The 12012-nt window shown below is 35.4% G+C and overlaps 1 protein-coding gene across 3 annotated transcripts in view; it reads left to right on the top strand.

Moving 5' to 3' along the window:
- Window positions 1-12012, top strand: part of cblb (Cbl proto-oncogene B, E3 ubiquitin protein ligase) — a 193229-nt gene that overhangs the window by 160349 nt on the left and 20868 nt on the right. For all 3 annotated transcript variants that reach the window (XM_030154183.1, XM_030154181.1, XM_030154182.1), the window contains exon 13: window positions 8966-9057. In XM_030154183.1, the coding sequence (XP_030010043.1) occupies window positions 8966-9057 (92 nt within the window). The remainder of the gene's footprint in view (window positions 1-8965; window positions 9058-12012) is intronic.

Here is a 12012-nt window from a genome sequence, read left to right as displayed (position 1 = left end):
GAGACACACAAAGAAGACCAGACATAAATCAACGAAGAAGAGGGTGGAGGACCAAACAAAACACAGAACTACAACTAAAACAATGCTACGTAACAATCAAGAATATTTACAAAAACAACATCATTATTCAAATTAATGAACTTGTAGTTTGTAAATATCTTGCACCACAAGGGGGCGCTACCTCCCAATTTATCAGGATTTCACATTGCTATAACAACTATGTTACACAAGCACAACAAACCCCGCCCCTCGCACGCATTGTAAGTTCATTCACATTCATTCACATGTTTATTTCCAACCTGCTACCACAGTTTAAAACTGAACAGATGACAACTGGACAGACCGATAAATAACATTTATTTGGAGGGGGGGGTGAGTAAAAACTGTGCTTGAGTCCGTTTGTCTTAGTCCTAGAGTAACATCACTTTCCTGAATAAGTTTTTATTAAAATCTGCTTCAACTTTTTCCATCCATCCCATAATAACAGAAATGTGTTTTGCGTTTCTGCACGCTCACAACTTTATCGTCACATCACACTGGTCTGTTCAATAAAAGCCTGTTTATTTTGGATAATTGGTCACTCAAACCAATTTCGACGCCCAGTAGCTCACAATAACATTGATTAACAGATAGTTGCAGCATCAGTGTGTTTGGGATCGACGTGAAGCGGCGCAGTGTTTCTCACCCACTGAACATTTTCCATTCAGCTTCATTGTTTTTGTCGTCACGTGAATTCTTTGTGCTTGTGTTTTGGGGATGTATTATTCATAGATATACTTCTCTGTAATGGGTTCGAAACACAATAGAAGATATTTACCACCACAAATTTGAGGCCAGCCCACCCGACCAGTCAATAATGAAATAATGCATTCTCCCACAAAGACACTGTGGCTGTTTGGAAAAGTAAACATCTATGTTAAGGATTTGGATTTCTTTACTCCACAGAGATAACAACAAACCACCAGACCCAAACAGGGTTTAAAAAGTGTAAAATCCAATTATCTGAATTGCAGATCGTGGAATGTATTGAATTTAATGTCGTTTTTAAAGGTGTTTTGAGCCCAATGAGAAACCCGCTCAGACTTTAGGTGTGAGAAAAAGAAATATAATGTGTGATGCTTTGGACCAAATATTGTTAACTGCGCCATGGAGGTTATGTTTTCATCAGGGCTGGTTGGTTTGTTTGTCTGTTAGCAAGATAACTCAAAAAGTTACGGACAGATTTAGCTGAACTTTTCAGGAAATGTTGATACTGGCACAAGGAACAAATGATTAAATTTAGGTGGTGATGGGGGGTGTGATCAGCATGGGCGGAGGTCTACACTCTTCAAGTGCTGTTCTAGTTATTGTTTTCATCTGGGTTTGTTTGTTTGTTTGTCTGTTACCAAGATAACTCAAAGTTATGGACAGATTGTGGTGAAATATTTCAGGAAAAGTTGATTCTGGCACAAGGAACAAATGATTAAATTTAGGTGGTATTGGAGGGATGGCTACGTTGGCAGGGGTCTGCCCTCTCCGAGTGCTTTTCTAGTTATCTTTTTTCCTTCTTTTTTAGCTTACCAGCCGACAGGCCGTAAGCTATTGTTGTCATGCGGCGTCCGTCATCTTCTGTCGTCCGTTACAAAAATTTCAATTGTCGTCTTCTCCAAAACTACAATTCTGATTGACTTCAAACTTGGTATGCAGCTTATTTATGATGATGTCAACAAAAGTTAGTGAAATTATTTGGATCCGGATCTGATTCTGGATTTGGTGCGACTTTGAAAAATTTCCCCATTATAAGAGATAGGAAGTGGATGGATGCAATGACTCAGTAAATATAAATGATATCCAGTGTAAATTTCTAGAGTCCAGCCCTGATGGGGAGATGACCAAAACATAATGTCCACATGCTGATCGGGATCTTCTTCTGGATCCGGAATTTACGGAAAATTTAACATGGGCTATTATGGGGAAAAATTTCAATCATCTTCTTCTCCCAAACTCCAGTTCTGATTGACTTCAAACTTGGTATACAGCTTCTGTATGATGATGTCAACACAAGGTATTGAAATTATTTTGATCTGGATCTAATTCTGGGTTTGGTGCGACTTTGAAAAATTTCCCCATTATAACAGATAGGAAGTGGATTGATCCAATAAATCAGTATCAATGATATCAAGATGGAATTTGAATTTTTTACAGATCTGATTGGAATATGACCAAAACATGGGCTATTTCTGTAATAGAATAAATACACGTAACTGGGTGATAATAAATGGCATCTGGATACATTTCCCAAAGCTTTTCATTTGGCCGGTAAGCTACAGGGCCATTGGTCCTATTTTTTATCTTGGGCGGCTGTGACGCAGTTGGTAGAGCAGGTCGTCAGGTGGTTCGAATCCTGGCTCCGACTGTCCACATGTCATAGTGTCCTTGGGCAAGACACTGAACCCTAAATTGCTCCCAGTGGGGCCTGGCAGCGTCCTGCACGGCAGCAGTCGCCCACTGGTGTGTTTGAATGGGTGAATGTGAGGCTTTGTAAAAGGCTTTGGGCACCATGAAGGTGTAGAAAATGCACCATTTAAGTGCAGTCCATTTACAATTTTTTTTTGTATTTTTCCAAGTTTTGTCCTTTCCAACATTTAAACATTTCTTCAAACTAATGAATTCACATTAAGTATGTTTATTGAAATGCAGTTTGTGAGTTTCAGATTCAACAAATTATGACTTTCATTATAAATTTCTCACAGGGTTTTGTTTCCAATATCTATTAAAAAAAAAGTTAAATTAATAAATAAAATTAGGGTAGATGGTGGTGGTGGGGGGGGGCGTGGGGGGGACTGTCCATATTTGGGTCCTATTTTTGGACCCAATATTTTAATTAAAATTAATTGATTATGGGATGGCTCAGAGCAAGAGGATCATTTTTTTGTGCATTTATCTGAGGTCATCATTAGGTCCATCCTGGGGGGGAAATATGTCTACATTTACCTTTAATTATTGGGTCTAAAAAGATGGAAAAGTGTCAGATACCAAAATAAACCCAGTTTCATAGAAGCACCCAAGTAAAAACACCACATATGTGTTCATTCTCCAGTCCGGGGCCTTATTCAGGGTCCTGTTCTGGATCTGGTGCTGGTCCACAGACCTGTCAGTGGTCGTTGCTGCTCTTTATGTGTTCACTCGAATGGGTTAAATGCAAGGGTTGAATTTCAAGGCAGATAATTAAAGTGAATTTGACTGGACTCACACTTGTGCACTTGGATGAACTGATGACACGTGGACATTTTAGATCAATAACATCAAAGTGCAACTTCACTATCACATCCTGACGCTCTGCAAAAGCACTTTTTAGCTGATATTCACCATCAAACTTCTCTGAAAATATAATTTCAAAGAGAGAATAACGTAAATTATTTATAGGAGTATGCACATCCATTTCACCACAAAATACACATAATAACCTGTTTTAAATTCCATCAGTCATATTTTAAGTGAATATATACGACACAGATTACATCAGTCTGGCAGAGATATATATACATATATATATATATATATATATATATATATATATATATATATATACTCTGCTGTAATTCTAATTCTTTAGTGACTTACAGCCTGAATTTACATCTGGGAAAATGATGTGCTCTAAAGCAAGACAAATTCAGTAATTGCAAATTGAACTGGACACTGTAATACAAGGCTCTATGGTAACGCATTATATCTCTCTTGATTAAAATAATGAATTGTGCATTTGTTTATTTTGTCATCAAATTTGAATGACTTTACATTCTCCAATTATAGTTTTTTTTATCCACAGTAATAAAACAGAGTGAGATATGTGTAGTTATTTGTTTATGAGCAGATTCACTTTTTTTTTTGTTGTTGTTTGAAGATATTCACAGGGGAGATTTTAGTTCTCGAGTCAAGACTGATTTAATTACTCATGCATACAGTTTACAACTCTGATTGTTGAGGAGATGAAACAAAAAGACAGAATAAAAAGCCTTATCTGACAGTTACTTTGTTGATAAGGCTTTGCAGCAGGCACCAGAATAATAAGCTACGCTGCTTTTCTTCTAACGAGTAAATACATACTTGAAGCTGTTGTACAGAATATAAATATGATAATCTATGCTAAATAATGAAATCCCTGATTTAACTGGAGCTCAGAGTATGAGCTGACCATTCAAACAGGACCGGGCAAATCCTCCAGAGACTGCCTCAACATTTACTGGTGTGGAAACGACAGTAATGCAGGAGCATCTGCATAATTTGTACACTTGTTCAGCTTTATCGTGGGGAAGCCACGTGCACACAGACATGCACAGCCACAATCATTCGCTCTCCCTCCTGAGACGCTCTTTGATCAGAGCGTGCCTCCAGCCGCCCGTGGAGAGCATTGTCACTTTTGGTAATGCTCAGGAAGTTGATGTGGTCATTTGCATACTTTTTGTTTTCATTATAGAGCAACTTTCACTTCAAAGACATGTGAGCTTTACATATAGAATATATATCTGAGGCTGAGGCTGTACACACAGTCTCTGGTTCTTTTGATGTGGAATTTACAACTTTAAACCTGTTATTTGTTTATTTTGATAGTCTGCTTTATTCCAGCTCTATATGTGAAGTGTCATGAGATCACTTTTGTTATGATTTGGCGCTATATGAATAATATTTGATTTGGGTGCTTCTATGAAACTGGGTATATTTTGGTTATTTATAAAAATCTCTCCTTAAAACCCACCTGTTCTCCTTGGCCTTTTAACACTTGTGCAATGTTGACATTTTTTTTTTTTTTTTTTAATTTTAACTTGTTTTGTTTATTTATTTTGTTTGATTTTTATGGTTTTTTTATGCTTTTATTAGTTTGTATTGTACTTTTATTCTTCTGTACAGACTTTGGTCCACTGTGGTTGTTTTAAAGTGCTTTATAAATAAAGTTGGATTGGACTGGATTGGTACTGACCACTTCTCCAGCTTTTTAGACCCAATAATAAAAGGTAAATGTAGACCGACCCCCCCCCCCCCCCATGAAGAAATCCAAGCAAATCTGTCCTAGTTTTTGTTTTTTGTTTTTTTTCATAAATGTATTTATTGTCCTTTTTTCATTGTTTTATAATAACAAGCAAAAAACATAACACATCAAAACAATCCCACCCCCCGCCCACACAATAGCATCCACTCCCAGTGCAACAAAACATACTTGACAGACACAATTTAATTGACTATACAGACAAGTCCTTTAAAAATTGCAAAAAAAGTGTCCAAATCTTATAAAAGTCTTTGATCTTTCCTTTAGCCAGGTACGTCTGCTTTTCCATTGCCGGGTTAGAAGACATTTCTTTAATCCATTGGTTTGCTGTGAGTCCTTGAACATCTTTCCATTTCAAAGAAATAACTCGTTTGGCTTGTAATAAACAAAACTTTAAAAGTTTCCTTTTTCCTCCAATTACTTGAAACTGCTCAGGGGAGATGTGCAAAATACAACCTTTTGGATCCACAGGAATAACACTTTCTGTAAATCTATAAATTAAATTAAGAGTCTCTTTCCAGAAATTCTTAAGTTTCTCACTGGTCAAAATCTGTCCTAGTTATCGTCAAAACGCCAAGGAGATCCAGCGGCGGCATTCAGACTAAAACCATTTTGATTTTTCATATATTCTGCTGATAGGAAGCTAAACGATAGACTGTTATGTGGAGAAGGGGTGGGACTAAATAAGTTCTACTTCCTCCCACTCCTTTTCAAATATGCAAATGAAGTCATACTTTGTTTTCATGTATATGTATAGGTTTTTGGTTTTTGCTTGTTTTTATTTTGTTTTCTTATAATCTGTTTCATTTGTAAAGACTAAGTAGGATTACTTTGTTTTGTTGCATATTCAAACTAAACTAAACTAAACTAAACTAATTATATCCCTCAAACTGAATTTCAGGGATATAATCAACCACTAAAGACCCAGTGCTACTTTTGTGGTTCTGGTTCCCAAATGATTTTTTTTTTCTCTATATGAGGGTTCTCAATATGTGGGTGCTAATAATAAAAGGCAAATATAAGTAAGTAAGTAAATTTTATTTATAGAGCACTTTTCACAGACAGAGTCGCAAAGTGCTTTATCAAATCAAATCAAATTTACAGAAACCCAACAGGATCCTCCAGGAGCAAACACTTGTGACTGGTGACAGTATGTAGACATATTTCCCCCCAGGATGGACCTAATGATGACCTCAGAGAAATGCAAAAAAAAAAAATTTACTCTTGCTCTGAACCATCCCATAATTAATGAATTTATAAACAAATATTGGGGCCAAAAATAGGACTCAAATATGGACATTAAATCTCCCTAGATGTCAGTGCATTAGATGTGAAAACGTGTGTAAATGGTCTTCTATAGACTCTAAATAAAGACACTGTGTTAAATGTGTCAATCCTAGTGGTTTTTCTAATCCACACATGTGGGTTTTTCCATCCATCAGTCATCAGTCTCATTCCAGGTTTGGTGTGGAACCCATCGTGTCCACTGGTGTTACATACAGAACCTGCCCAGTTAAACGCATATAAATCACAAATGATTTTGCAACAGTGGTCATTTTTATGAAACACTGTGCCTTGTATAATTAGTTCAATCCCCAACATGTACCTGTGAGAGAATAAAGAGATATAAAAAAAAAAAAAAAATAGTAGTGCGTAGTTGTCATGTCCTTTTGACCGTGTTACATGTAGATTTTTGTATTAAATATAATGTAAAATAATAGAAAAATGTGTTTTATATGAAAAATAGTGTCTCTTTTATCTCAGTAAGTATTTATTTTTAAAAGAAGATAGATTCTGTTCATTTAAATGTGATTTTGTTTTTGTCTTATTTTGCTTTGTTTAGTTTTATTTTGTTTCTTTTCATGTTTGAAATAAATCAATCAATCAAATAAAATAGACCCAAAGTGCTTCCAAACTTGCTTCATAACATTAGTCTACATCTGGTTTAAACTTTTAGCCCCATGTCCTGTTTTTAGATCCAGTTTCATTGTAACAGCTTTTATCATCTGCGACACTTGCATAAAAAGTCAAATCCCAGGTCTGTGTGCACTCGTGTCACCCTGCCACACACAGAGTACAACTTTGACCTCGCTGGTGTTGCTCGACGCCTGCTAATCTGGCCCCCGTGAATGCAGATTATTTTTGGTGCAGGATTAATGCTAATCTCAGTGACAGAAAATGTCAGTCACATTGTGCTTCATGGTGTTTCCCTGTTGGCGCTGCAGAGCTTAACTCAGCTTCACTCTCTACTTGTTTATAATAGAAGATGCCGCTAAACCTTCAGAAGGTTAGCATTATTAGTGCGTCTCTCCAGAGCATTATGGGCCACCACACTTCACCACTTTAATCAGCATGAGCACAAAAATAGACAGATTAAGTCAGTTCATGCACGAAAAGTAAAAACTTGTAAACTAGAGAAAACAACATGAACATGAGTCATATACAGGGTGGGGAAGCAAAATTTACAATATTTTGAGGCAGGGATTGAAAGACAGTGTATGACCAGTTAGTTTATTGAAAGTCATGAGAATTTAAATCTTCAAATCATATTTTACTGCATTTCTAATGGTCTTGTTGTCTACCTCAAGTTCAATTGCCATTTTTCTCATGGATTTGGTTGGATCCTTTAGAATTTTGGATTTGAGAGCTTTAATAAAAGCTTTGGTACATTTTTTGTTGCTTCCTCCACTTCCAGACTTTCTCGTAATAGTTTTGCTCATAGTCATTCTCTTCTTTCCATTATAAACAGTCTTTATGGACACTCCAAATATTTTTGAAATCTCCTTTGGTGTGACGAGTGCATTCAGCAAATCACACACTCTTTGACGTTTGCTTTCCTGATTACTCATATGGGCAAAAGTTTCTGAAAAGGTATGGATAATAGTGTTAGGTATGATTATGACATCAATATATGTTTGGTTTCAAAACAATTGACGTAGTGCCTGCTGAGAAAAAACAACTAAATGCTCACTGTAAATTTTGCTTCCCCACCCTGTATATCAGCCCATATTGAAAAGTGTTGCAATAAATGTCATGATTTCTTTACTGGTTGTCAGGGGCCACATTCAGCCAAATTTGATCTGAAGTGGGCCCGACCAGTGACATAATAACACAATATTAAATAAATAATGTCAACTCCAAACTTTCCTCTATGTTTTAGAGCAAAAAAGTAAAATTATGAGATGAAAATGTTTATATCTTTCAACTATCCTTTAACCCTTTGGGGTCGGATTCTATTTTGGCCGTTTTTCAGTGCTTTTGATTTTGCCTTTATATACTATATAAAGAAATGTTTATTATACCAATGTTTGGCATCTTTTTTTCAGCGCAACTTCATCTATCTCATCTGTCTATTATTTTTTCACTTTAACCTACTATAAAAACATAAAAGGCCAAAAAACACACAAAAATATAAAATCCAATTTGAAAAATGTATGTAATTTATTGCGTAAATAACACAAAGATGCTTAACGAACCTTTTCAAAGACTTTAAAAGTGAATATTGGTTCCAAATATTAGGTATATAAAATTAAAATTCTAATAAATTAAAAATATACTCAAATATTTGACATAAAAGCAGATCTTTACATAGGCGTTTTCTACGGTTTTCTCACCCCCTTCTGGTCCCCACTCTACCTGGAAACATGGAGACTAAAGTTGGGAGAATTCAGAGTCCTGTCTGGGATTTATTTGAATACGACAGAGAAGATAAAAGATACGACAAAACTGAAATTAATACTAAAACTAAACTAAAACTAAGCATTTAGAAAAAAACAAACGAAAACTAATAAAAACTAGTAAACCTGCTCTAAAAACTAATTAAAACTAACTGAATTAGAGGGAAAAAAAAAAAAAGTCCAAACTGAATAAACTAAACTATAATGAAAAATCCAAAACAATTATAACCTTGCTTTTCTCTCTCTCTCTTTTACATGTGTGCAGCCCTTTTCCAACGGCGTGCAAATCAGCGATGAGTACGACATCCTCCCCTCACGGCACTCGCCAACTCAGTCCACGCTTGCCAACAGCCACAAGTAAGTATTACACACAGACAAGCACATAATGGGACCATTTATCAATATATTAGCTTTTTTTTTTTTTGCTCTAAAACATCCTTGATAAAGTTGGGGCTTGAAATAATATCCTCATCCAAACATTTTGTCCAAATAAGTGTTCAGTGAGTGGACACACACACCCGTACACACTTTTTCTCTGATTTTTTTCCCCTATGAAAAAAAATATTAATCCTGTGAAATGCTATATAACACTGGTTTCCAACTTTTTTTGGCTCGTGACCCCATTTTAACATCACAAATTTCTGGCAAACCCGCCCTCTCCACACATACACACTCTGACAGATCGACAAGATACTATATTTTATGAAGGGTCCACAATGTTTACCTTTCATGGGGCCCACAACTGTATGTCAAATGACTGAAACAGGAGACTGATCTCATGAAGTCACGTTGTATCTCACCCCAGTTCTTATGGCATTAGGGTTCTTCATCAATCTCAGTCTCATTCCAGGTTTGGTGTGGAATAGAGATGTAACGATTACTGGTATAACGATAAACTGTGGTAAAATTGCAGACGGTTTGTATTACCGTTTAAATTCTAATTATCATGATAACCGTATTTGATTACCGCACTTTTAGGGGAAAAAACCCTATGTTAAAGATCTGCTTTTATGTCAAATATTTGAGTATAGTTTTAATTGATTACAATTTTAATTTTATATTCCTAATATTTGGAACCAATATTCACTTTTAAAGTCTTTGGAAAGGCTCGTTAAGCATTTTTGTGTTATTTATGCAATGAATTATATACATTTTTCAAATTGGATTTTATATATTTTTTCGTGTTTTCTGTCCTTTTATGTTTTTATAGTAGGTTAAAGTGAAAAAAATAATAGGCAGATGATATTAGATGAAGTTGTGCTGAAAAAAAAAGATCCCAAACATGGGTATAGTAAACATTTGTTTATATAGTATATAAAGGCAAAATCATAAGTACTGAAAAACAGCCAAATAGGCTCAGACCACTAAGGGTTAATATTTGAATGTTTCTTCCAACAGAAAGTACATTGTGTCTATTATTTTATTTGTTTTTTGTTTTGTTTTGTTTTTTTTCAAAATACAACTTGGTTAAATTATTTCAGTGTGTATAAGTACCTTTGAATATTTTGAGCACAATTTCAACAATACCGCGATAATAATGATAACCGTGATAATTTTGGTCACAATAACCGTGATATGAAATTTTCATATCGTTACATCCCCAGTGTGGAACCCATCGTGTCCACTGGTGTTACATACAAAACCTACCCAGTTAAACGCATATAAATCGTGAATGATTTTGCAACAGCGGTCATTTTTGTGAAACACTGCCTTGAATAAGTAATTCAATTCCCAAAATGTACCTGTGAGAGAATAACGATAAAATCCAAAAAATAGGAGCATGTAATTTTCGTGTCGTTTTGACTTACATGTAGATTTCTGTATTAAATATCATGTAAAATAATATAAAAATGTGTTTAATCTGAAAAATAGTTTCTTTTATCTCAGTATTTCTTTTTAAAAGTTTATACTTCTTCTTCCTACCCCTTTTGCAAAAAAGTGTGTTTGGATTATTCTGTTCATTTCTTCCATGAAGACAATGCGCTCTTTTCTCTAACAGGCTGTGCGTCTTGGCTGACGCTGTCTGAACCTTTTCCCACTTATTCACATAAATTTAAACGAAAATTCCAGGTGTTAGCTTCTGTTTAGTTTTGGTTAAATGTCTGAGAAGGACTGTTGATGCTTGTGTCTTTCCAGTATTTTATTCTGCTCTTTACTGTACATTGTTAATGTTACAGTGAACGATGGTACAAGTTGCTCATTGTTGAACGGCTGTGTGTCTGTTGTTCCTCTGCTGTCAGTGTGATGATGTCACCATACAACTAGTCGACTCGACCTCGACTTTATTGACAAATACGTCAATCTGACAAAATCTGAAGTCACTAATGCCCTAGCACAGGGGTCTCAAACATGCAGCCTGGGGGCCAAATGCGGCCTGCTGAAAGTTCTATTCTGACCCCTGGGATGAATTTGCAAAAATTCCACAGTCATGGCTGTGGAAGTAATTTTAGTTCAGGTTCCACAAACAGACCAATATGATCTACAGTTAAATAACAGCAGACTAGCCTACAAGAAATAATGACTCCATATTTTCTTCTCGGTTTGATGTGAAAGAAATAATATTATGCCTATAAATAATGACAACTTCAAATTTTGTCTTTGTTTTAGTGCAAAAAATAACATTAAATTTTGAAAATATTTACTTTTACAAACTATCCTATAACAATAAAATGTGAATAATCGAAAAAAAAATTTGAACAACCTGAAATGTCTAAAGAAAATTAAGCACAATTTTAACTATTTTCTTCCTGTTACTAAGTGTTTAGTGTCTTTGTAGATCCGATCCATAATGGACATGTAGAAATGACAAGTTGAAGCATAATATTGTTAAAATTGCACTTACTCTTCTTAAGAAATTTCAGTGTTTTCAGGTTATTCACATCTTTTTTTTTGTTTGGATAGTTTATAAAAAGTAAGTGTTTTTAAAATTTAATGTTTTTTTTTGCACTAAAACAAAGAAAAATTTGGAGTTGTCATTATTCATATGTTATTATGCTGTTATTTTACTGGTCCGGCCCACTTGAGATCGAATTGGGCTGAATGTGGCCCCTGAAAGAAAATGAGTTTGACACCCCTGCCCTAGCGTGTATGTTTACACGAGTCATATCAGGTTGGAAATGGGGACATTTTGGGTAAACAGAGTACAGACTAAACAGGTGATTGTAAACAGACGCAGCATCCGGGAAAGACTGAATCCTTCAGGAACAAAACACACAATAATCTGAAGAGCTTTGTCTGAAAACCCATGATGTCCAATCCCTTTTACGCCACTGCATCAAACACTCTGCACATAACAGATCCACACAGGCTCAG

Source organism: Sphaeramia orbicularis, chromosome 14, assembly GCF_902148855.1.
Source record: "Sphaeramia orbicularis chromosome 14, fSphaOr1.1, whole genome shotgun sequence".
NCBI lineage: Eukaryota > Metazoa > Chordata > Actinopteri > Kurtiformes > Apogonidae > Sphaeramia > Sphaeramia orbicularis.
Note: the sequence above shows the minus strand (reverse complement) of the source record. Positions and strands in the feature narration are given on the sequence as shown.